Source organism: Coregonus lavaretus, assembly GCF_964263955.1.
Source record: "Coregonus lavaretus genome assembly, chromosome: 27".
NCBI classification, from domain to species: domain Eukaryota; kingdom Metazoa; phylum Chordata; class Actinopteri; order Salmoniformes; family Salmonidae; genus Coregonus; species Coregonus lavaretus.
Window position 1 is genome coordinate 32712209 of NC_140014.1, and position 26999 is coordinate 32739207.

The window sequence follows — 26999 nt, forward strand, 5'->3', positions numbered from 1 at the left end:
GGAGGGAGGGAGGGAGGGATGAGAGATGGGGAGTGATTCAGCAGGAGGGAGGGAGGGAGGGAGAGAGGGAGAGATGAGAGATGGGGAGTGATTCAGCAGGAGGGAGGGAGGGAGGGAGGGAGGGATGAGAGATGGGGAGTGATTCAGCAGGAGGGAGGGAGGGAGGGAGGGAGAGATGAGAGATGGGGAGTGATTCAGCAGGTGGGAGGGAGGGAGAGAGGGAGAGATGGGGAGTGATTCAGCAGGAGGGAGGGAGGGAGGGAGAGAGGGAGAGATGAGAGATGGGGAGTGATTCAGCAGGAGGGAGGGAGAGAGGAAGAGATGAGAGATGGGGAGTGATTCAGCAGGAGGGAGGGGAGGGAGGGAGGGAGGGAGGGAGGGAGGGAGGGAGGGAGGGAGGTAGAGAGATGGGGAGTGATTCAGCAGGAGGGAGGGAGAGGGGGAGAGATGAGAGATGGGGAGTGATTCAGCAGGTGGGAGGGAGGGAGGGAGAGAGGGAGAGATGAGAGATGGGGAGTGATTCAGCAGGAGGGAGGGAGGGAGAGAGGGAGAGATGGGGAGTGATTCAGCAGGAGGGAGGGAGGGAGGGAGGGAGGGAGGGAGGGAGGGAGAGATGAGAGATGGGGAGTGATTCACAGGTGGGAGAGAGGGAGGGAGAGAGGGAGAGATGAGCGATGGGGAGTAATTCAGCAGGAGGGAGGGAGGGAGAGAGGGAGAGATGAGAGATGGGGAGTGATTCAGCAGGGGGGAGGGAGGGAGGGAGAGAGGGAGAGATGAGAGATGGGGAGTGATTCAGCAGGAGGGAGGGAGGGAGAGATGGGGAGTGATTCAGCAGGAGGGAGGGAGGGAGGGAGAGAGGGAGAGATGAGAGATGGGGAGTGATTCAGCAGGAGGGAGAGAGGGAGGGAGAGAGGAAGAGATGAGAGATGGGGAGTGATTCAGCAGGAGGGAGGGAGGGAGGGAGGGAGGGAGGGAGGGAGGGAGGGAGGGAGGGAGATGGGGAGTGATTCAGCAGGAGGGAGGGAGAGAGGGAGAGATGAGAGATGGGGAGTGATTCAGCAGGAGGGAGGGAGAGAGGGAGGGAGAGAGGGAGAGATGAGAGATGGGGAGTGATTCAGCAGGAGGGAGGGAGGGAGAGAGGGAGAGATGGGGAGTGATTCAGCAGGAGGGAGGGAGGGAGGGAGAGATGAGAGATGGGGAGTGATTCAGCAGGAGGGCGGGAGGGAGGGAGGGAGGGAGGGAGGGAGAGAGAGAGGGAGAGATGAGAGATGGGGAGTGATTCAGCGGGAGGGAGGGAGAGAGGGAGAGATGGGAAGTGATTCAGCAGGAGGGAGGGAGGGAGGAGAGAGGAGGGAGGGAGGGAGGGAGAGAGGGAGAGATGAGAGATGGGGAGTGATTCAGCAGGAGGGAGGGAGGGAGGGAGGGAGGGAGGGAGGGAGAGAGAGAGGGAGAGATGAGAGATGGGGAGTGATTCAGCAGGAGGGAGGGAGGGAGGGAGAGAGGGAGAGATTAGAGATGGGGAGTGATTCAGCAGGAGGGAGGGAGGGAGAGATGGAGAGATGAGAGATGGGGAGTATTTCAGCAGGAGGGAGGGAGGGAGGGAGAGATGAGAGATGGGGAGTGATTCAGCAGGAGGGAGGGAGGGAGGGAGGGAGAGATGAGAGATGGGGAGTGATTCAGCAGGAGGGAGGGAGAGAGGGAGAGATGAGAGATGGGGAGTGATTCAGCAGAAGGGAGGGAGGGAGAGAGGGAGAGATGAGAGATGGGGAGTGATTCAGCAGGAGGGAGGGAGAGAGGGAGGGAGAGAGGGAGAGATGAGAGATGGGGAGTGATTCAGCAGGAGGGAGGGAGGGAGGGAGAGAGGGAGAGATGAGAGATGGGGAGTGATTCAGCAGGAGGGAGGGAGGGAGAGAGGGAGAGATGAGAGATGGGGAGTGATTCAGCAGGAGGGAGGGAGGGAGAGAGGGAGAGATGAGAGATGGGGATTGATTCAGCAGGAGGGAGGGAGGGAGAGAGGGAGAGATGAGAGATGGGGAGTGATTCAGCAGGAGGGAGGGGGGGAGGGAGGGAGAGAGGGAGAGATGAGAGATGGGGAGTGTTTCAGCAGGAGGGAGGGAGAGAGGGAGAGATGAGAGATGGGGAGTGATTCAGCAGGAGGGAGGGAGGGAGGGAGGGAGGGAGGGAGGGAGGGAGGGAGGGAGAGAGGGAGAGATGAGAGATGGGGAGTGATTCAGCAGGAGGGAGGGAGGGAGGGAGGGAGGGAGGGAGGGAGAGATGAGAGATGGGGAGTGATTCAGCAAGAGGGAGGGAGGGAGGGAGAGAGGGAGGGAGAGAGGGAGAGATGAGAGATGGGGAGTGATTCAGCAGGAGGGAGGGAGGGAGAGAGGGAGAGATGAGAGATGGGGAGTGATTCAGCAGGAGGGAGGGAGGGAGGGAGAGAGGGAGAGATGAGAGATGGGGAGTGATTCAGCAGGAGGGAGGGAGGGAGAGAGGGAGAGATGAGAGATGGGGAGTGATTCAGCAGGAGGGAGTGAGGGAGAGAGGGAGAGATGAGAGATGGGGAGTGATTCAGCAGGAGGGGGGGAGGGAGGGAGAGAGGGAGAGATGAGAGATGGGGAGTGATTCAGCAGGAGGGAGGGAGGGAGGGAGGGAGAGAGGGAGAGATGAGAGATGGGGAGTGTTTCAGCAGGAGGGAGGGAGAGAGGGAGAGATGAGAGATGGGGAGTGATTCAGCAGGAGGGAGGGAGGGAGGGAGAGAGGGAGAGATGAGAGATGGGGAGTGATTTAGCAGGAGGGAGGGAGAGAGGGAGAGAGGGAGAGATGAGCGTGTCTACTAGCTGCTACAGAGGACCGGGCCCAGCTGGACCTGGAGTGGTGCAGGTAAAGCCCTGACATGTCATTTAATATGTGGAGAGACAGGAGCACTGGGACTCTCATTATCGATCTGCAACACTGTTTGATTCACTGGAGTTAAGTTCCATGTTGCCATAACAACACTTGAAAGAGTAGAGTTAGTTAGTTGGTGTGTGTGTTTGGACCTGGGGAGAAAGGACAGAGGAGGAGAGTGCGAGGAGGATTCTGCTGGTCTGGATGAGACTGGAAGAGAGGGAGGAGGAGGGAGGACAGAACACATCAGGGACATTAGAAGAACTTGAAGGGCTTGTAACAGAGAGAGAGGAGAGGATGGATCTTTCTTGAGCTGGGTGTTTGTTTTTGGGGGTGTGCTTCTCGCATGGGAATTTTTCATGTTTGGGTTAGATAGTGATCACCATAAAATATTTGAGGAAATACTGATGGATACTATAGGCTTAATCAGTCATGTTCTATGCACTATAAAACATATTGAAAGTTCTACAGTGGGGGAAAAAAGTATTTAGTCAGCCACCAATTGTGCAAGTTCTCCCACTTAAAAAGATGAGAGAGGCCTGTCATTTTCATCTTAGGTACACGTCAACTATGACAGACAAATTGAGGAAAAAAAATCCTGAAAATCACATTGTAGGATTTTTAATGAATTTATTAGCAAATTATGGTGGAAAATAAGTATTTGGTCACCTACAAACAAGCAAGATTTCTGGCTCTCACAGACCTGTAACTTCTTCTTTAAGAGGCTCCTCTGTCCTCCACTCGTTACCTGTATAAATGGCACCTGTTTGAACTTGTTATCAGTATAAAAGACACCTGTCCACAACCTCAAACAGTCACACTCCAAACTCCACTATGGCCAAGACCAAAGAGCTGTCAAAGGACACCAGAAACAAAATTGTAGACCTGCACCAGGCTGGGAAGACTGAATCTGCAATAGGTAAGCAGCTTGGTTTGAAGAAATCAACTGTGGGAGCAATTATTAGGAAATGGAAGACATACAAGACCACTGATAATCTCCCTCGATCTGGGGCTCCACGCAAGATCTCACCCCGTGGGGTCAAAATGATCACAAGAACGGTGAGCAAAAACCCCAGAACCACACAGGGGGACCTAGTGAATGACCTGCAGAGAGCTGGGACCAAAGTAACAAAGCCTACCATCAGTAACACACTACGCCGCCAGGGACTCAAATCCTGCAGTGCCAGACGTGTCCCCCTGCTTAAGCCAGTACATGTCCAGGCCCGTCTGAAGTTTGCTAGAGTGCATTTGGATGATCCAGAAGAGGATTGGGAGAATGTCATATGGTCAGATGAAACCAAAATAGAACTTTTTGGTAAAAACTCAACTCGTCGTGTTTGGAGGACAAAGAATGCTGAGTTGCATCCAAAGAACACCATACCTACTGTGAAGCATGGGGGTGGAAACATCATGCTTTGGGGCTGTTTTTCTGCAAAGGGACCAGGACAACTGATCCGTGTAAAGGAAATAATTAATGGGGCCATGTATCGTGAGATTTTGAGTGAAAACCTCCTTCCATCAGCAAGAGCATTGAAGATGAAACGTGGCTGGGTCTTTCAGCATGACAATGATCCCAAACACACCGCCCGGGCAACGAAGGAGTGGCTTCGTAAGAAGCATTTCAAGGTCCTGGAGTGGCCTAGCCAGTCTCCAGATCTCAACCCCATAGAAAATCTTTGGAGGGAGTTGAAAGTCTGTGTTGCCCAGCGACAGCCCCAAAACATCACTGCTCTAGAGGAGATCTGCATGGAGGAATGGGCCAAAATACCAGCAACAGTGTGTGAAAACCTTGTGAAGACTTACAGAAAACGTTTGACCTGTGTCATTGCCAACAAAGGGTATATAACAACGTATTGAGAAACTTTTGTTATTGACCAAATACTTATTTTCCACCATCATTTGCAAATAAAATCATTAAAAATCCTACAATGTGATTTTCTGGATTTTTTTTCCTCATTTTGTCTGTCATAGTTGACGTGTACCTATGATGAAAATTACAGGCCTCTTTCATCTTTTTAAGTGGGAGAACTTGCACAATTGGTGGCTGACTAAATACTTTTTTTCCCCACTGTATATGTACTGTACAGTATATACACTACCGGTCAAAATATTTAGAACACCTACATTGTAGAATAATAGTGAAGACATCAAAACTATGAAATAACACATATGGAATCATGTAGTAACTAAAAAAGTGTTAAACAAATCAAAATATATTTGATATTTGAGATTCTTCAAATATCCACCCTTTGCCTTGATGACAGCTTTGCACACTCTTGGCATTCTCTCAACCAGCTTCACGAGGTAGTCACCTGGAATGCATTTCAATTAACAGGTGTGCCTTCTTAAAAGTTAATTTGTGGAATTTCTTTCCTTCTTAATGCGTTTGAGCCAATCAGTTGTCATGTGACAAGGTGGGGGGGGGGGGATAGCCCTATTTGGTAAAAGACCAAGTCCATATTATGGCAAGAACAGCTCAAATAAGCAAAGGGAAATGACAGTCCATCATTCATTTAAGACATGAAGGTCAGTCAATCCGGAAAATTTCAAGAACTTTGAATGTTTCTTCAAGCGCAGTCGCAAAAACCATCAAGCGCTATGATGAAACTGGCTCTCATGAGGACCACCACAGGAATGGAAGACCCAGAGTTACCTCTGCTGCAGAGGATAAGTTCATTAGAGTTACCAGCCTCAGAAATTACAGCCCAAATAAATGCTTCACAGAGTTCAAGTAACAGACACATCTCAACATTGACTGTTCAGAGGAGACTGTGTGAATCAGGCCTTCATGGTCGAATTGCTGCAAAGAAACCACTACTAAAGGACACCAATAAGAAGAAGAGACTTGCTTGGGACAAGAAACACGAGCAATGGACATTAGACCGGTGGACATTTTTGATTTGGTCTGGATTCCAAGTTTGAGATTTTTGGTTCCAACCGACGTGTCTTTGTGAGACGCGGTGTGGGTGAACGGATGATCTCTGCATGTGTATTTCCCACCGTAAAGCATGGAGGAGGAGGTGTTATAGTGTGGGGGTGCTTTGCTGGTGACTCTGTCTGTGATTTATTTAGAATTCAAGGCACACTTAATCAGCATGGCTACCACAGCATTCTACAGCGATACGCCATCCCATCTGGTTTGGGCTTAGTGGGACTATCATTTGTTTTTCAACAGGACAATGACCCAACACACCTCCAGGCTGTGTAAGGACTATTTTACCAAGAAGGAGAGTGATGGAGTGCTGCATCAGATGACCTGGCCTCCACAATTCCCCGACCTCAACCAAATTGAGATGGTTTGGGATGAGTCGGACCACAGAGTGAAGGAAAAGCAGCCAACAAGTGCTCAGCATATGTGGGAACTCCTTCAAGACTGTTGGAAAAGCATTCCAGGTGAAGCTGGTTAAGAGAATGCCAAGAGTGTGCAAAGCTGTCATCAAGGCAAAGGGTGGCTATTTGAAGAATCTCAAATATTTTTGGTTACTACATGATTCCATATGTGTTATTTCATAGTTATGATGTCTTCACTATTATTCTACAATGTAGAAAATAGTAACAAATAAAGAAAAACCCTTGAATGAGTAGGTGTTCTAAAACCTTGACCGGTAGTGTATGCCCCTTTGAATAAGAGCAGGTTTGGTTTTCAGTGAGGAAGAGTATGTCTTGTATGGTCACTATGGGGTGGCAGGTAGCCTAGTGGTTAAGAGTGTTGTGCCAGTAACCGAAAGGTCGCTGGTTCTAATCCCCAAGCCGACTAGGTGAAAAATCTGTCGATGTGCCCTTGAGCAAGGCACTTAACCCTAATTGCTCCTGTAAGTCGCTCTGGATAAGAGCGTCTGCTAAATGACTAAAATGTAAATGTGAATGGGAAGTGAATCCAGCCCCAGTGATATTGATGTTAGAATAGAGACTCCTAGATGGAGCCAGTCAGATTGTTGGGGTGAGAGAGAGGACCTCAGTTTCAGACCGTTCTCTAAGACGGCCACCAGATGGCACACTTTCACCCATCAGCCAGCCAGTCACTTTACATGGCAAGGTTTGGGTGAGAGACCCCCAACCAGTGGTTTGTGGCCTCCCCGAACACATCTTTAAACACATAGAATTACATAAAGAATCCTTATAGAATGATGTATATAATAGGCTACATATCAAATGATATGATCTATGCACAAACACCTGTTTCTAGTGAGGAGTCAGAATGCAGTCTTTTGCCAAAACCATCAAATATTCAGTAGGCTAATTGGGTTTTTAAAAGCTATCTTGTTTGTTTATTTCAAGAGATCAGTCTGTAGAGTAGCCTTAAACTATTTGACAGATAACCTTCCACGTATCAAATATAGGCTTCGTTGGCAGTTCATAAAATCTAGAAAGGATATAGGGAATTGAAGCCCTTCAGATTGTGAACTTTGTGGTTTCCAAATATTTTGTTGTCAGCACTTCTGATGGAGTCCAATTATACCATATGCATAATTCAGAAATACAAATATCGTTGTTGACAAGAGCATCGCATATAATTTACAAGTCTGTCTAGTTGGGCTAAATTCAGGCCTGGGAATTATTCAAGAGATTAATTAATAAAGCATTGCCCCAACTAGCTCGTTGCTTTTTCATCAATAACACTGCGGTTGAACACAGCCCTAGTGATTATCACACCCCAGAGAGAGAGCTATGAGAGAGAACAGTGTAGCTTATGCAAAGGTTAGAGCTCTCAGAGTGGAGAAAAAAAATTCCCCTTCAGAAATGATCATTTAGATGTATTCTTGTTGAATGTGAGGGGGCATGGTAAATGAAATTACAGTAGGTCCACACACCACACTACATTGCTATCATTTTAGAATATTGTATATATTTGTCTATAATTCAAGTTGCACATAACGGTTGGTATTTCTTATCCAATCCTGTTGAAATAGCTTGGATTGGGGAGGGTTGAGGGGTTGAGGGGATGGATGGATGGGGGAGGGTTGAGGGGTCAAGGGGGTGGATGGGGGGAGGGGTGAGGGGATGATGGGGGAGGGTTGAGAGGATGAGGGGATGGATGGGGGAGGTTGAGGGGATGAGGGGATGGATGGGGGAGGGTTGAGGGGATGAGGGGATGGATGGGGAGGGTTGAGGGGATGATGGTGAGGGTTGAGGATATGAGGGGATGGATGAATGGGGGAGGATTGAGGGATGAGGGGATGGATGGGGGAGGGTTGGAGGGATGAGTGGATGGATGGATGGGGGAGGGTTGGAGGGATGAGTGGATGGATGGATGGGGGAGGGTTGGAGGGTTGGAGGGATGAGGGGATGGATGGGGGAAGGTTGAGGGGGTGAGGGGTTGAGGGGGTGGATGGGGGAGGGTTGAGGGAATGAGGGGATGGATGGGGGAGGGTTGAGGGGATGGATGGGGGAGGGTTGAGGGGTGGGGGAGGGATGAGGGGATGGATGGGGGGAGAGTTGGAGGGATGAGGGGATGGATGGGGGGAGGGATGAGGGGATGGATGAGGGAGGGTTGGAGGGATGAGGGGATGGATGGATGGAGGGCTAGTGGTTGGGTCACTAGTATGGTGCTGGCTAGACCCCAGGCTAGACAGTCTGAGCTGTAGTGTACTTGTACATACAGAGATACCCAGGGACAATTCCTAAGCCTGTCTTTTCTTTTTGGGGCCATGACTCAGAAACCTAGTAGCATCTTATTTCCTATCCCTGACTCTAACCCTCTCTTTCCTCTGCCCCCTCTCTTTCCCCTCTCTCTCTTTCCCCTCTCTCTCTTTCTCCTCTCTCCGTGTCTCTTTAGTCCTCTCTCCTCTCCCTCCTCTCCTTCCTCTCTCTCGTTCTTGTTCTCTCTCTCAACCCCCTTCCTCTCATATCCCTCTCTCTACCCTTCTCTCTTTCTTCCTCCTCCTCTCTCCTCCTCTCTCTCTCTCCCCGTTAGCCCATTGAAAAAACAGCATTTCCCTGTAGCTAGGCGATGGAGCAGAATTAGCATTTCATCCATAAGAAGCACTGTGGGAACTTTGCAAAGTTTACTCATACAGCATGAAAGCAATGGTGGGGGTTGGGCTTGCTGCTCTAATTGTTAGCAAATACTTCCAATGCATTGAAGTTCGCAATGGGCAGAGGGAGAGGGAAAATGCACCGTGGCGGTATAGTGCCCACTTATTAGGGGGACATATTAGAGATGGTTTGGTTGATTTAAGATTGCTTTTAGGCTGAAGGACGATTGTAATGGCATTTCGATGTAGTGATGTAATCTTGCCCCGCTTTTATTTCTCCTTCTGAAGAGAACTGTTGGCTCCTCTGAATGGCAAGGCAAACAACATGGTTGTCTCTTTCTCCTTTCAACGCTGGCCAAAACGTCCAGGCAAGGCCTCCGAGTCCGCAGCAAGCCATCCACAGACAGTCAAACACCCATCCTACTATGTGCTCCACACTGTAGTTTCTATACTCTGTCTCTCTCTCTATTCATAGATGGAGCTCCCCCAATGTACAAACTAACCATGTAGCTTAGAAACAGACAGCGACAAGGTTACTTTTTCCTGTAGATTTTATATATCAACACATTTCCTGTAGTCTTTGTTAGTCACCAAGTCATTAGGAATGACATCCTAATCAGATGGCACTTGATTCCCTATGTAGTACACTACTTTTGACCAGGGCTTTGGTCAAATGTAGTGCACTATATAGGGAATATGGAGCTATTTGGGATGCACCCTCTGTCTTCTATTTAGGTAAGCTCCAGCCAACCTGACAGTTAGACACACACACACAGAGAGAAATTAATACCAAGCCAGAGAACAAATAATAAAAACAAATCCTCAATTAATGACAGATTTAAATTGCCATGCCTCAGAACACAGAAATTACACAAAGCTATGAGCCGATCCTAATTTCCAATGTAATTGTTGCATCACATTGCTCATTGCTCATATTTAAATGTGTTTTTCTTTCTTAAAAAAAAAAACGGCAACAAAAAACGGTTGTAAAAAAAATACTGATTGGTTTTGACATTTTTTAATCACATTGAAATGTTAAATCACTTTAAGCTCCCACATAAAAGCGTCAGGCTTGGAAATGGTAATACTCTAGGTGGATTGGGACTGTGAGAGAGTGAGTGAGAGAGTTTCAGTTTGGAGGCGCGTTCTCCGCTCTGTGAAGTAGATCCCCCAGCTCTGAGGCAGCGCTGCGGTGTTGTGGAGCTCCTCAGGGATGCCCCCTGTCTCACCTGCTGTTTGAGGAAATGTGTAGAAGCAGCTCTTGCAGCAATTCAAAGATACTCACTAAGATTGAGGAGAAATATTGAATATAACACAACCAGGGTCAAGTACCCGCATTCTAAAGACATTGTTTTCAACGCTGTTATATTAATCAGGATTTCCTCTGGTCCTGGGGGATGTTGGGGGTGTGTTTAGAAGGTTTTGCTCTGTCAGTCATCGTAAAGAAAAATAAGGCATCAGTGATTTTGTTTCTAACTGTTCTGTGTTAGCTCAAGGTTTCTGTTGTATCAGGGGTTTCCATGCATGGATGGAGTTATAGACCTATTTCTCCTTTAGCTGAAGCATATTGCTTCCTAGAAGTCTAGATGCATCAGTAGCTACAGTGGGGAAAAAAAGTATTTAGTCAGCCACCAATTGTGCAAGTTCTCCCACTTAAAAAGATGAGAGAGGCCTGTAATTTTCATCATAGGTACACGTCAACTATGACAGACAAATTGAGAAAAAGAAATCAAGAAAATCACATTGTAGGATTTTTTATGAATTTATAAACAAGCAATATTTCTGGCTCTCACAGACCTGTAACTCCTTATTTAAGAGGCTCCTCTGTCCTCCACTCGTTACCTGTATTAATGGCACCTGTTTGAACTTGTTATCAGTATAAAAGACACCTGTCCACAACCTCAAACAGTCACACTCCAAACTCCACTATGGCCAAGACCAAAGAGCTGTCAAAGGACACCAGAAACAAAATTGTAGACCTGCACCAGGCTGTGAAGACTGAATCTGCAATAGGTAAGCAGCTTGGTTTGAAGAAATCAACTGTGGGAGCAATTATTAGGAAATGGAAGACATACAAGACCACTGATAATCTCCCTCGATCTGGGGCTCCACGCAAGATCTCACCCCGTGGGGTCAAAATGATCACAAGACGTGTCCCCCTGCTTAAGCCAGTACATGTCCAGGCCTGTCTGAAGTTTGCTAGAGTGCATTTGGATGATCCAGAAGAGGATTGGGAGAATGTCATATGGTCAGATGAAACCAAAATATAACTTTTTGGTAAAAACTCAACTCGTCGTGTTTGGAGGACAAAGAATGCTGAGTTGCATCCAAAGAACACCATACCTACTGTGAAGCATGGGGGTGGAAACATCATGCTTTGGGGCTGTTTTTCTGCAAAGGGACCAGGACGACTGATCTGTGTAAAGGAAAGAATGAATGGAGCCATGTATCGTGAGATTTTGAGTGAAAACCTCCTTCCATCAGCAAGGGCATTGAAGGTGAAACGTGGCTGGGTCTTTCAGCATGACAATGATCCCAAACACACCGCCCGGGCAACGAAGGAGTGGCTTCGTAAGAAGCATTTCAAGGTCCTGGAGTGGCCTAGCCAGTCTCCAGATCTCAACCCCATAGAAAATCTTTGGAGGGAGTTGAAAGTCTGTGTTGCCCAGCGACAGCCCCAAAACATCACTGCTCTAGAGGAGATCTGCATGGAGGAATGGGCCAAAATACCAGCAACAGTGTGTGAAAACCTTGTGAAGACTTACAGAAAACGTCTGTCATAGTTGACGTGTACCTATGATGAAAATTACAGGCCTCTCTCATCTTTTTAAGTGGGAGAACTTGCACAATTGGTGGCTGACTAAATACTTTTTTCCCCCACTGTATATGAGAAGTGAGTAGAGCAGACATTACCAAAATGGTCATGTAAAAGGCTTATCTTTTGATTACTGCGTGCTGTCACAATTCATAGTGATTTGTTTGCATCTTTGGCAGTTTCTTCATTTTCTGCCACCTGACTTTTATTAGACACATTCAGTATCTCATTATGTAGCACTTTGACCCTAGAGCTCGGCCTGTCAAATACCTCTAGGCACAATCCCAGTATAGATGTCCACGGATGTCCTCCTCCCCCCATCCATAGATTCCCTCCCCAGCCCCCTCCTCTCCTCTCTAACACCCCTGCCTCCGCCCTGCTCCGTCCCTGCCAACGCCAGGCTTTTTTGTTTTATATAGGGAAATTCACTCTCTGGATTTCACTCCACAATTAATGTGAAAGCAGCATCATTTCTGCGTGACTCCTGTGACTAGTGGTGCACCATTTATCATCACAGTTTTACATTGACCTTGACACCCACTTCATTAGAATAAAGATTGTCTACCATTTAGGTTACATTGTTCCTCTGCGCACATACCCCATGCAAATTATTGCTGCCAGGGAGAGATAGAGAGAGCAGAGGGAGAGAGAGAGAGAGAGAGAGAGAGAGCAGAGGAGAGAGAGGAGCGGCCACTCTGTCAGAGGTCATCTGCATTAAATGATTGCAGCTATTTTCCAACTGCTTTTTTTCATTCGGTTCAATTCACCCCCCCACCCCCCCCCCCCTCTCTCTCTCTCTCTCTCTCTCTCTCTTTCTCTCTCTCTCTCTCTCTCTCTCTCCCTCTCTCTCTCTCTCTCCCTCTCTCTCTCTCTCTCTTCCTCTTTCTCTCCCCCACCATGGACGGACAGGGCTAGGAGGAGGAATTTAACAATTTTCAGTCAGCCGTGCTCCAAGGAAGGCTTTTTAATTAATTAATTGTCTGCTAAGAAATGCTTTGTTAGGACTGAGACAGAGAGAGAGAGAAAAAAGAGGGAGGGATTTTTCTCCGTCCTCTCTCTCTCTCCATCATCCTCCTCCTCCTCAAAGTAAACTTGTTCTTATATTACGGTGACAAAGGAGACACTGGGTGCTGCCCTGCATCAGAGAGCTCCTCGGCCTGTTTAGGAGGCTGGTCTTTTTCAGGGAGGACGCAAGGCGTCTAGAAAGAGGACCGTAGAAACATTTGCTCTCTTTCTTCCCTCGATTCCATCCATCCTTAGGGTCTAAATTAATCTCCATTGTTCCTCCTCATCAGTCACAATAACACGGCCCCACTGGTCGGAGAGGAGAGGGTCTGGGAGAGGAGAGGGTCTGGGAGAGGAGAGGATCTGGGAGAGGAGAGGGTCTGGGAGAGGAGAGGGTCTGGGAGAGGAGAGGGTCTAGGAGAGGAGAGGGGCTGCGAGAGGAGAGGTGCTGCGAGAGGAGAGGGGCTGGGAGAGGAGAGGGGCTGGGAGAGGAGAGGGGCTGGGAGAGGAGAGGGTCTAGGAGAGGAGAGGGGCTGGGAGAGGAGAGGGGCTGGGAGAGGAGAGGGGCTGGGAGAGGAGAGGGGCTGGGAGAGGTGAAGGGCTGTGAAGGGAAAACCTTCCACATGGATATAAAATGCTGCTCCATCGCAGCGCAGACCACTGGTGATATAATTAGAATTCAATTATTAATGAGGAATACTTTAAAAAAAAGATGAACTACATGACCAAAAGTATGAGGACACCTGCTCGTTGAACATCTCATTACAAAATCATGGCCATTAATATGGAGTTGGTCCCCCCTTTACTGCTATAACAGCCTCCACTCTTCTGGGAAGACTTTCCACTAGATGTTGAAAATTGCTGCGGGACTTGCATCCATTCAGCCACAAGAGCATTAGTGAGGTCGGGCGCTGATGTTGGGCGATTAGGCCTGGCTCGCAGTCGGTGTTCCAATTCATCCAAAGGTGTTCGATGGGGTGGAGGTCAGGGCTCTGTGCAGGCCAGTCAAGTTCTTCCACACTGATCTCGACAAACCATTTCTGTATGGACCTCGCTTTGTGCACGGGGGCATTGTCATGCTGAAACAGGAAAGGGCGTTCCCCAAACTGTTTCCACAAAGTTGGAAGCACAGAATCGTCTAGAATGTCATTGTATGCTGTAGAGTTAAGATTTCCCTTCAATGGAACTAAGGGGCCTAGCCCGAACCATGAAAAACAGCCCCAGACCATTATTCTTCCTCCACCAAACTTTACAGTTGGCACTATGCATTCGGGCAGGTAGCGTTCTCCTGGCATCTGCCAAACCCAGGTACATCCGTCGGACTGCCAGATGGTGAAGCGTGATTCATCACTCCGGAGAACACGTTTCCACTGCTCCAGAGTCCAATGGCGGCGAGCTTTACACCTCTCCAGCCGAGGCTTGTTTGCGGCTGCTCGGCCATGGAAACCCATTTCATGAAGCTCCCGACAAACAGTTATTGTGCTAACGTTGCTTCCAGAGGCAGTTTGAAACTCAGTAGTGAGTGTTGCTACCGAGGACAGACAATTTTTACGCGCTACGCGCTTTAGCACTATGCGGTCCCGTTCTGTGAGCTTGTGTGGTGTACCACTTCTCGGCTGAGCCGTTGTAGCTCCAGACGTTTCCGCTTCACAAGAACAGAACTTACAGTTGACCGGGGCAGCTCTAGCAGGGCAGAAATTTGACAAACTGACTATGACGGTGCCACATTGAAAGTCACTGAGCTCTTCAGTAAGGCCATTCTACTGCCAATGTTTGTCTATGGAGATTGCATGGCTCTGTGCTCGATTTTATACACCTGTCAGCAACGGGTGTGGCTGAAATAGCCGAATCCACTAATTTGAAGGGGTGTTCACATACTTTTGTATATATAGTGTAGTTTTATGATCTTCTATTGGTAGATTTGCAATTCATTTAAATATTTGTAATGTAGTTTATATCATGGATAATGCAACATTGAACCAATTAACAATGCATGGGCTATGTAATATGATTTCTCAGTTAATTCAAATAGAATAAGCTAGAATAAAGAAACCCATTCAATATCCTGAAATGTAATTTACTCAGCCAGTTCTGCCAATTTCAAATGACACTGCAGCTTTAAATTCTTTCCCATCTACTTCAAAGGTAACATATTTATACTGATCAGGCAAGTGTGATATTTATGTACATGGCAAATTGTGGAGCAACGTTCTTACAGTATATCTACTGTTCTTATGCAGTGTTTTACCGTGAATGATGATCTATTCAGCTAGACAGGTGGCAGTCAACCCTCCCACTTTGTTCAGCTGGCTGGTTTATAGTTTCCTGTAGGATATACACTTGTGATTAAACAAACTGTGCTGCTTAGCGATGCCTACCACCCAGCCAAACACTCCTTCTTGGCATTCTCACTGAGGCCCAGCCAGGCAAAAGTCATCCATGGTTTGGTGTTTATTCCCTCGCAAAAAAATGGTGGTCTTGGCTAATTGCATTGTTTCCTGTGTTTGTCTGGTAAAGACAAATACCAACCAGGCTTGGAGAGGAGAGGGGAGTGGAGCAGTGTGGGCTGGGGGTTTGAGGAACGCTCTCTCCTCTCTCTCTCTCTGTCTTTATCTCTTTATCTCTCTCTCTCCCCCCTCCCCCCTCTCTCTCACTCACTCTCTCTCTCTTTCTCTCTCTAGCTCTCTCTCACTCTCTATCAGATTCCTCCACACTGCATGCAGCTGAGCTTAGGACCCAGGGCTGCGATAAAGACTCTCTTTGTTTGCCACTGAATGGCATTAGCCATGGGCTGCCTATGTCTCCTGAGTGGCGCAGTGGTCTAAGGCACTGCATCGCAGTGCTAACTGTGCCACTAGAGATCCTGGTTCGAATCCAGGCTCTGTCGCAGCCGGCCGCGACCGGGAGACTCATGGGCGGCGCACAATTGGCCCAGCGTTGTCCAGGGTAGGGGAGGGAATGGCCGGCAGGGATGTAGCTCAGTTGATAGAGCATGGCGTTTGTGGGTCCAGGGTTGTGGGTTCGATTCCCACGGGGGGCCAGTATAAAAAAAAAAATGTAATCACTAACTGTAAGTTGCTCTGGATAAGAGCGTCTGCTACATGACTAAAATGTAAATGCCACTCCTTAATTGCCCTGGCTGTGTGTTTCGGGTCGTTGTCATGCTGGAAGACCCAGCCACGACCCATCTTCAATGCTCTTACTGAGGGAAGGAGGTTGTTGGCCAAGATCCCGCGATACATGGCCCCATCCATCCTCCCCTCAATACGGTGCAGTCGTCCTGTCCCCTTTGCAGAAAAGCATCCCCAAATAATGATGTTTCCACCTCCATGCTTCACAGTTGGGATGGTGTTCTTGGGGTTGTACTCATCCTTCTTCTTCCTCCAAACACGGCGAGTGGAGTTTAGACCAAAAAGCTCTATTTTTGTCTCATCAGACCACATGACCTTCTCCCATTCCTCCTCTGGATCATCCAGATGGTCATTGGCAAACTTCAGACGGGCCTGGACATGCGCTGGCTTGAGCAGGGGGACCTTGCGTGCGCTGCAGGATGTTAATCCATGACGGCGTAGTGTGTTACTAATGGTTTTCTTTGAGACTGTGGTCCCAGCTCTCTTCAGGTCATTGACCAGGTCCTGCCGTGTAGTTCTGGGCTGATCCCTCACCTTCCTCATGATCATTGATGCCCCACGAGGTGAGATCTTGCATGGAGCCCCAGACCAAGGGTGATTGACCGTCATCTTGAACTTCTTCCATTTTCTAATAATTGCGCCAACAATTGTTGCCTTCTCACCAAGCTGCTTGCCTATTGTCCTGTAGCCCATCCCAGCCTTGTGCAGGTCTACAATTTTATCCCTGATGTCCTTACACAGCTCTCTGGTCTTGGCCATTGTGGAGAGGTTGGAGTCTGTTTGATTGAGTGTTTGGACAGGTTTCTTTTATACAGGTAACAAGTTTAAACAGGTGCAGTTAATACAGGTAATGAGTGGAGAACAGGAGGGCTTCTTAAAGATAAACTAACAGGTCTGTGAGAGCCGGAATTCTTACTGGTTGGTAGGTGATCAAATACTTATGTCATGCAATAAAATGCAAATTAATTACTTAAAAATCATACAATGTGATTATCTGGATTTTTGTTTTAGAATCCGTCTCTCACAGTTGAAGTGTACCTATGATAGCAATTACAGACCTCTACATGCTTTGTAAGTAGGAAAACCTGCAAAATCGGCAGTGTATCAAATACTTGTTCTCCCCACTGTATATATATATATATATATATATAGATATATATATATAGAGAGAGAGAGAGAGAGAGAGAGAGAGAGAGAATATTCAACAATATAAGTTGTTAAAAAGAGAATAAAAACATATTTTGACCCTGATCATAGAATTTCATTATTGTAAGGAGTTTAGATGTTTAGATGTCCAGCAGCAAGTATTTTTTCTAAAATAAATCAAAGACCCCACTGTTCCTTTTTTCTTTACCAATCTCTGGGCTGACTGGGTGCTGCTTTGTCTATTGATCCTCTTGAATTTCTCATTAGCACTTTGGAAATCTGTGTAATGCATCCTCTTTGGACAGAAGGATGGAGGGAGGGACGGAGAGGGGAGGCAGAAATGTCTTGAATTCCGTCGTGCTGCCCATCTATTGTTATCGCTACTGTCTGCAGCTATGACAGGGCCGGAATTCCCATGGTTCCTTGGGCCACAGGTCAGAATTCACATTGTATGGGCCTATAGCATCCTACACTTCTCTTGACTCAACCTTTTCACTGAATTCATGGTTCCCTAAATGATCTAATTGTTTATCCAATATTTTTGCTTCTTTTAAAGGTTTTTTTCTTATTCTGAACAGAAAGATTCCACGCTAGATGAAATCTGGCACAGCCGGTGGAAATTCTCCTGGGTCTGTAGCTGACCCCAGAGTGACTGGGCACCTTGTTCTTTAACACTAAGAAGGGGAAAAAAAGAAACTCTTGACTCACTGTGAGCTCAATGCGAGCCTTCTATACCAGTTGTAAAGTGGCTTATTCTTCTGGTCACCATGGTGACAATTAACAGTGTTTCAAGGCCTTTTGTTCCAGACCTTTTGAGCATAATTTTTTCAACCGGGGTGATTTTCATTACACACACACACACACACACACACACACACACACACACACACACACACACACACACACACACACACACACACAAAACAACCCCACTCAACAACTTAGTGCTTCCATTTTTCATAGACAGTCTAGAATGATATCTGAATCAAGAGGTTGATGTTTTCCTCTTTAAGAACACACTGAATATTACTTCCTGTTCCTTCATGGCTGGAGCTTGTCCATCTATCAGGGAGACATAGCCCCTCTCTCAACAGCTGCAGAGGCTCTCTCTCTCTCTTATCAATGGAGGGTTTCTCTCTCCTCCTCTCCTCTCCTCTCCTCTCCAGCCCGTCTTCCTCTCCTTTGACTCTGTCAACAGCAAATTGTAGATAGTGAGGATGTTGGCTTGGCACGACATCAACGAACGTCCCCCGCCCAAAATTGATGAAGTAATTATCATAATTGTCGGCTTTGTTGTCTTTATGCTGTGTTGGTAAAAGAGATCATATTCCCCATAGAGGATTCTCTTGAGTCAATCTCTACCACTACAACACGCTATTTTGTCAGTTAGAGCTGTCCCATTCCATTGCTAGGCTTTACAAGCTTTGAGATTTACACGCTTAGTATTTACAAGCACTGGAATGTGTGAATATTCTCTTTTAATGTCATCTTTATGATTAATATGTGGTCATGTTTCACCTGTAAAGAAATTGGATTATGTTAAGATGTTAACTGTGAGTTTTCATAGTGGCTGGTTTATGGTGTGTTAACTATATAACTGTGTATAAATTCATTTAAATACGGTGGCATCCGACTCACTTCATGGAGTCTTACTTCTGTTGTCTCAACACGTTACAGACACTAAACAAACTTTAATTTAATGGATACGATGAATATACAAAAATGCATTAAATGTTTTCATGTATGACTGCATTTCTGCTGACATTTCCAGTCTTTCGTACTCATTAATATGTGGAATGAATTAAAGATATGATTGCTTGTTGATTTTTCCTCATCTTTTTTCATGACTCTCTTTTTTGGAGAGCGCACAGTTATTTCCCCCCAACTCCAATCCCCCCCCCCCCCCCCCCAACTCCAATCCTCCCCACCCCAACTCCAATCCTCCCCACAACATGTGACAACAATTGCACAGGTGTACTATATTACTTTGTCCTGTGATCCTACCAAAGCTATTGCACAACTTTATTTAAGGCATGCAGATCCTTGGCTATTCTAGCATTGACAGAGACTGGGGGCTGTAACTCACCAGTGCGTTCAGTGTATTTGATCAAAGATCCTTCTCAGCATTAATCTCACAGTTTTGGATCTCATGCATTTTAATCACTTATCTACTTTATTCTCCTGCAATGTTTTGACTTTCGATCAATGATGTGCCATTTTTAAACACAAGAAGACTCCTGAAATCAATATTTGCTGTCAACAAAGAAATTGTATAATTTCCTGATAGTTAGACGGTAACACATTTACTTTTACAGGTGGCACTATTAAAAATCTGAAAGGGATGGATGGCTTCAGAGGAAGTGTGATACCATCTCCATTTTTAAAAAAAACAATGAAAAATGGTTCCTGGACTGATGACAGTTAGAAAACGGAAAAAACAGGAGCTCATTTAAATATTTAAATGTGGCTGGGCTGTAATGATAAATGACAACCGAAAACTAGAATCAAGTAGCTATTGATGCAGAAAATGAAATGGGATGGAAGAGAGAGAAATTAACCAAAAAGATGTGAGATTGAAGATCGTCAATTTTCATACTGTTACAGTAAGCTTTTCCTTAGCAATTTTAACGGAAAATGTCAGTTCTTAAACATATTCCATCTTAGAATATTATAGTTTATCTACACAAAATGTGAGTTCCATCCAATTGCATTGCTGTTGAAAGAATGTATTACTGATGTCCTTCTCTGAAGAAGATCCCTTGTTGATGGATATACACAAACACAAGGTAGGTTTCCATCCAATTGGCGACAGATTTTCATGCAAATATAATAAAATCTGCAAAAAAACTAAATGCTCATTTTCCCACCAGAGATGTTTTCATCAAATTGACTTGTTGCGTATAAAAGGCTGTATGTGATGACGTAATGCAAATATAAACTTTTGAGGTTAAATTCCCATGTACCAAATAAAAAATACAAGTTAAATGGGTTTCCATCGTATTTTCAACTAAACTAATGGTTTTGACACTAGAAATGTTGCATTATATAGCAAATGTGCCCACTCTGGTCTTGGCACGTGCGCTCTAGCCGTGCGCTCTAGCCAACAGCTCGATCGCAGATACAGCACGGGTATAGCCTACATGATGAGATTATAATGGACAAAAGAGTGAGATTATTTTTATTTGTCAAAAGGCAGCCAAGCATCGATCATCATGTCACCAGAAATAGACCCTCTATATTTATTGGAAAGGAGCATCAAGCTCATCACTGTGCACTTTCACCACCCTGTGGAATTCATCATATGTAGTTTAATAAACTGCATGCTTTCCCAAGTCGTAGTGGGAGGACCACACAACATATCATCATGTGACTCCAAGTTTACTTCGATATTATGGTTATTATATCAATATTTGCACATAAAGGTATTTCCACCTCCATAATCTAGCATATTTTGTTTTGTCAACATTTGGAAAGTTTACAGACATCAGGCCTGTCGTGACATTTTTCAACCGACATAAACACACATAAAAAGGTTGGATGGAAGCCTGGTTACAGACACAGAGTTAAACAGACACAGAGTTAAACAGACACAGAGTTAAACAGACACAGAGTTAAACAGACACAGAGTTAAACAGACACAGAGTTAAACAGACACAGAGTTAAACAGACACAGAGTTAAACAGACACAGAGTTAAACAGACACAGAGTTAAACAGACACAGAGTTAAACAGACACAGAGTTAAACAGACACAGAGTTAAACAGACACAGAGTTAAACAGACACAGAGTTAAACAGACACATGCTCAGTTTATGGCACAACATATCAATGCTTGTATTATTATAAATGTCTGTTTGCCTTTGTGTGCAGCACGGGGGCTGCAGTGTTCGCCAGTGTAATTGATGACATAGTCAGTGCTGTGTCTCAAATAGCAAATAGCCCATTCACACGGATGTCTTTTCCTGCAATTAACCGTCTCTATGCAGGTACTGGTTTCTGTGTGAATGGTGGAAATTAAGGGGGTTGAAACACAATTAGATGACATAGTCAGTGCTGTGTTCACCAGTGTAATGGGTGACATAGTCAGTGCTGTGTTCACCAGTGTAATGGGTGACATAGTCAGTGCTGTGTTCACCAGTGTAATGGGTGACATAGTCAGTGCTGTGTTCACCAGTGTAATGGGTGACATAGTCAGTGCTGTGTTCACCAGTGTAATGGGTGACATAGTCAGTGCTGTGTTCACCAGTGTAATGGGTGACATAGTCAGTGCTGTGTTCACCAGTGTAATGGGTGACATAGTCAGTGCTGTGTTCACCAGTGTAATGGGTGACATAGTCAGTGCTGTGTTCACCAGTGTAATGGGTGACATAGTCAGTGCTGTGTTCACCAGTGTAATGGGTGACATAGTCAGTGCTGTGGATCTTGAGCAACTCTACTCTACAGTATGTACTGTAGTGTGTATCAGCCATGTCTCTCTCATGTGTCTGTCCCCAGGGGAACAGTGTGGAGATGAGGATGTGGCTCCCTAAGAAGACACACCTCCTGGGCTGGGCCGAGTGCCTGCGGAGGAGCGGAGCACAGCTGCCCCCGGACTTCGACGAGCGAGTCAATGCCATGACACACAAATGGGACCAGCTACAGGTGAACACACAAACACACACAGGACCTCTATTGCACCTCTTCCTCTATTGTTAATGCACCAGATGCAGAAGAAGGGACAGAATGGGTCAACATGATGATATGACCTCCTTCTGGATAACCCATTGTTGCCTGCATAAATAAAACAGTTGATCTGCCTGTCCCCCTAGTCAGTTCCGTTCAGACTCCAGTGCACTAATGCAGGTCAATATCCCACCTGAGAGCCTGGCTGCATCCCAAATGGCAGCCTATTTCCTATGTAGTACACTACCATAGGGCTCTGGTCAAAAGTAGTGCACTAAATAGGGAATAGGGTGCCATTTGGGACACATCCCTTCTCTCTCTTAGCAGGGAACCCTGTGGAGATTGAGCTGGCTAGCAGCTCAATTGAAGTGAGTGAATCAGGACAAACCCTGGCTGCTACGCCTCTGAAATGATGAACAGGCCTGGGGCTCCATCTCCTTCTCCATCTCCTTCTCCCCCAAACCCTGTTATCTATGCAACACATACACACTACAAATCAGGCATCACCAAATACAGTACAGTAGGTACCCTGCCTTGTATACCCCCCACCATCCACCCCCTGCTTAGAGGGGGGCAGCTCAGCTTTATCCCCAAGCTTGGATATCAGCCAGGGAAGCAGGAGATAGTATCGGATCGGAGACGCCTGCCTGCTCTAGTCTTGATGATCCTGTTAATCGTAAAGGTATGCCTGGCTTGTTGATTCTTATCAGACCGACGGGTTCAACTGTGCATTGCTCTTGGAGGCTAATTTTAGGTTAATCACTGATCATCTAATCTCTGAACATGAAAAATATGATTGCCGCTCTCTCAATTAGCAGGGTATGTTCCTGTTCTAGCCTCTCTCTCCTCCCATCATGCTCTCTCTCTCTCCTCCCATCATGCTCTCTCTATCTCCTCCCATCATGCTCTCTCTCTCTCCTCCCATCATGCTCTCTCTCTCCTCCCATCATGCTCTCTCTCTCCTCCCATCATGCTCTCTCTCTCTCTCCTCCCATCATGCTCTCTCTCCTTCCATCATGCTCTCTCTCTCCTCCCATCATGCTCTCTCTCTCCTCCCATCATGCTCTCTCTCTCTCCTCCCATCCATGCTCTCTCTCTCTCTCCTCCCATCCATGCTCTCTCTCTCTCTCCTCCCATCCATGCTCTCTCTCTCCCTGGGATTGACATGCTCAGATGTAACAACGTACTATTTTCAAGATGCCAACAACGCACTCTCTGAGTATCCACGACATATTTAACATTGGAACACAAGTACATGGACCTAAAATGATGCATACTCTCACCTAAAATAAGTTAGTGTGTGTGTGTGTGTGTGTCTGTGTTTGTTTCTGTGTGGGTTGGATTCAGCTAGACATATGTATTATTATCCATACAGTAGCTAAATAGATGCTCTTTGGAAATTCAGCAAAAAACAAACAAGTTCTCTTTTCCATCACATCAATCAGCGGTGATTAAAGTTATTTTACGTTTCCCAAATAAATGTGTGACGTTTGAACAAGATGCTCATGTATAAACAAAGTTATGTTTAGTGAAGGAATATTTATTTGGCATGTTGTGAGTGGCATCGGGCATAGAGCTGCTAGAATGGAATGGCAGTGGTGCAGAGAGTTTCATCTGTGAATTTCTGCTCCCTGCGCTGCACATTACGCCATCTCAGTTGCATATTAAACAACCCTATCAACTCAGGCATTGGCATCTGCTGTGCTGACACAAATTGTGAATTAAATGAAATTGATGTCCTCTGTCGTATATATTTAAAAAGACAGAACATTGTCTGATGTGTTCTGCTTATGAAGAATGTATGATTGCAAACTGTTCCAGAACAAAATAAAGTGGCAATAAATTCTTTTTTTTGTATCCCTGACCCTCCAAGGGCATTTGGTTTCCTCTCTCTCTCTCTCTCTCTCTCTCTCTCTCTCTCTCTCTCTCTCTCTCTCTCTCTCTCTCTCTCTCTCTCTCCTCTCTCTCTATTGCCCTCTCTTTCCCTCTTGCCCCCTTCTCTCTCTCTCTCTCTCTCTCTCTCTCTCTCTCTCTCTCTCCCTCTCTCTCTATTGCCCTCTCTTTCCCTCTTGCCCCCTTCTCTCTCTCTCTCTCTCTCTCTCTCTCTCTCTCTCATGCTGCATCGTTCTGTTCGTCACAGGGCAAAGACAATGGCTATATCTGGAGTCCATTGAGTGCTTTCAAATTATCGTTATTCAAACGAGGAGAGAAGAGGAGACAGACAGAGGGAAGAGAGAATGGGTAGGGAAGTATATTTGTTAAGGGAGGGAACATATTTGATGCTCTTTGCTGGTAGACACAGACTTCACTAAGTCTAGTGGAATCAATACAGAAATTCCCATACAGTGGAATTGTTTATGGATATGCATGACTCATATCACCTTATTGACAATATCTGAAAGCTACGAGTCCTGTCCTGTTTCTCATGTCCTACTCCAGATCACAACGCTATAATATCAAGTGCTAATCCATTTCAATTTACTCTTCCCATGCGGCAGTCAAACATCTTAGGAAAGGCTATCCAAACAACTTTTTCTCACAGTGAGTCTAAAACATGCAAGTCAACCCCATCTAGTAAATAGGATCTAGTCTGGCATTAACACTTCTACTTACACGTTCTCTGACAGCAGCACAGATGTGTTAGCTAATAAAGAAGGAGCCGTAATGGAGGATCAACACAGTGTTTAATTGATGCAGCCAGTGATCTAGCCCCAAAATGGCCACTTCATTGCTGACTCACTCACACATAATCACATCTGTTTCCATTACAGATTCTTGTAAAACATCCATCACACAGCAGCGACACAAAGGACTGACAATTACACCAACCAGTGTGTGTATTAATTGGATAATGGAGTACAGAGTTCAATCAAAATGTGTGTGTGTGTGTCTTACACTTTGGCTCTAAAAGTAGCTATACGCAGCATGGTGCTGTTTGCTCTTCTATAGAAGGAGGGGAAAATTGCTCAGCAGAGTCCTATTTGGGAAATCATTGGGGGGTATATGTGCTTCAGATTGTTTGTTACTCAACAAACACTTACAGTGGGGAAAAAAAGTATTTAGTCAGCCACCAATTGTGCAAGTTCTCCCACTTAAAAAGATGAGAGAGGCCTGTAATTTTCATCATAGGTACACGTCAACTATGACAGACAAATTGAGAAAAAAAATCCAGAAAATCTCATTGAAGGATTTTTAATGAATTTATTTGCAAATTATGGTGGAAAATAAGTATTTGGTCACCTACAAACAAGCAAGATTTCTGGCTCTCACAGACCTGTAACTTCTTCTTTAAGAGGCTCCTCTGTCCTCCACTCGTTACCTGTATTAATGGCACCTGTTTGAACTTGTTATCAGTATAAAAGACATCTATCCACAACCTCAAACAGTCACACTCCAAACTCCACTATGGCCAAGACCAAAGAGCTGTCAAAGGACACCAGAAACAAAATTGTAGACCTGCACCAGGCTTGGAAGACTGAATCTGCAATAAGTAAGCAGCTTGGTTTGAAGAAATCAACTGTGGGAGCAATTATTAGGAAATGGAAGACATACAAGACCACTGATAATCTCCCTCGATCTGGGGCTCCACGCAAGATCTCACCCCGTGGGGTCAAAATGATCACAAGAACGGTGAGCAAAAATCCCAGAACCACACGAGGGGACCTAGTGAATGACCTGCAGAGAGCTGGGACCAAAGTAACAAAGCCTACCATCAGTAACACACTACGCCGCCAGGGACTCAATTCCTGCAGTGCCAGACGTGTCCCCCTGCTTAAGCCAGTACATGTCCAGGCCCGTCTGAAGTTTGCTAGAGTGCATTTGGATGATCCAGAAGAGGATTGGGAGAATGTCATATGGTCAGATGAAACCAAAATATAACTTTTTGGTAAAAACTCAACTCGTCGTGTTTGGAGGACAAAGAATGCTGAGTTGCATCCAAAGAACACCATACCTACTGTGAAGTATGGGGGTGTAAACATAATGCATTTGGGGCTGTTTTTCTGCAAAGGGACCAGGACGACTGATCCGTGTAAAGGAAAGAATGAATGGGGCCATGTATCGTGAGATTTTGAGTGAAAACCTCCTTCCATCAGCAAGGGCATTGAAGATGAAACGTGGCTGGGTCTTTCAGCATGACAATGATCCCAAACACACCGCAAGGGCAACGAAGGAGTGGCTTCGTAAGAAGCATTTCAAGGTCCTGGAGTGGCCTAGCCAGTCTCCAGATCTCAACCCCATAGAAAATCTTTGGAGGGAGTTGAATGTCTGTGTTGCCCAGCGACAGCCCCAAAACATCACTGCTCTAGAGGAGATCTGCATGGAGGAATGGACCAAAATACCAGCAACAGTGTGTGAAAACATTGTGAAGACTTACAGAAAACATTTGACCTGTGTCATTGCCAACAAAGGGTATATAACAAAGTATTGAGAAACTTTTGTTATTGACCAAATACTTATTTTCCACCATAATTTGCAAATAAATTCATAAAAAATCCTACAATGTGATTTTCTGGATTGTTTTTCCTCATTTTGTCTGTCATAGTTGACGTGTACCTACGATGAAAATTACAGGCCTCTCTCATCTTTTTAAGTGGGAGAACTTGCACAATTGGTGGCTGACTAAATACTTTTTTTCCCCACTGTAGATGTTTTCCTCTAAATTGTGTTATTTCTTTCTGAGTGATTCTCTGAGCGGCAACGCTGAATATACAGTTGAATGCATTAAGTTGTACAACTGACTAGATGTCCCCTTTTCCCTTTCTTAATGGCAGTACTGCAAATACATTCACAATTAGCTGTCTTTAGAATGTACCAATAAAAATGATGGTTGTATCAGTGCTGTTTGAGACTTGATAGTAACAACATCTTCACATTTGTTTGGTTGTTGAAATGGACAACTTGATGAGCTTTTTGCTAGAATGTCCACATTGCAGTATTTTTCCCACCTGCTGTCAGTATATTGATCATACTGTATTTCTAATACAACAGTACTCTGTCTCTAACATGATTGTCCTCTTGTCTCCCTGGTCTCTAACTCTCCCTCCTCCTCCTCCTCTCCTCTTGTCTCCCTGGTCTCTAACTCTCCTCCTCCTCCTCTCCTCTTGTCTCCCTGGTCTCTAACTCTCCCTCCTCCTCTCCTCTTGTCTCCCTGGTCTCTAACTCTCCTCCTCCTCCTCTCCTCTTGTCTCCCTGGTCTCTAACTCTCCCTCCTCCTCTCCTCTTGTCTCCCTGGTCTCTAACTCTCCCTCCTCCTCTCCTCTTGTCTCCCTGGTCTCTAACTCTCCCTCCTCCTCTCCTCTTGTCTCCCTGGTCTCTAACTCTCCCTCCTCCTCTCCTCTTGTCTCCCTGGTCTCTAACTCTCCCTCCTCCTCTCCTCTTGT

At 45.8% G+C, this 26999-nt stretch overlaps 1 protein-coding gene across 1 annotated transcript in view; it reads left to right on the forward strand.

The window, feature by feature from the left end:
- The window catches only part of LOC311102973 (A-kinase anchor protein 6-like), a gene marked incomplete at both ends in the record, with an annotated part of 205347 nt that overhangs the window by 143671 nt on the left and 34677 nt on the right, over positions 1–26999 (forward strand). Inside the window, one exon of the mRNA XM_084144478.1 lies at positions 21451–21597. Coding sequence (XP_084000604.1) covers positions 21451–21597 — 147 coding nt within the window. The remainder of the gene's footprint in view (positions 1–21450; positions 21598–26999) is intronic.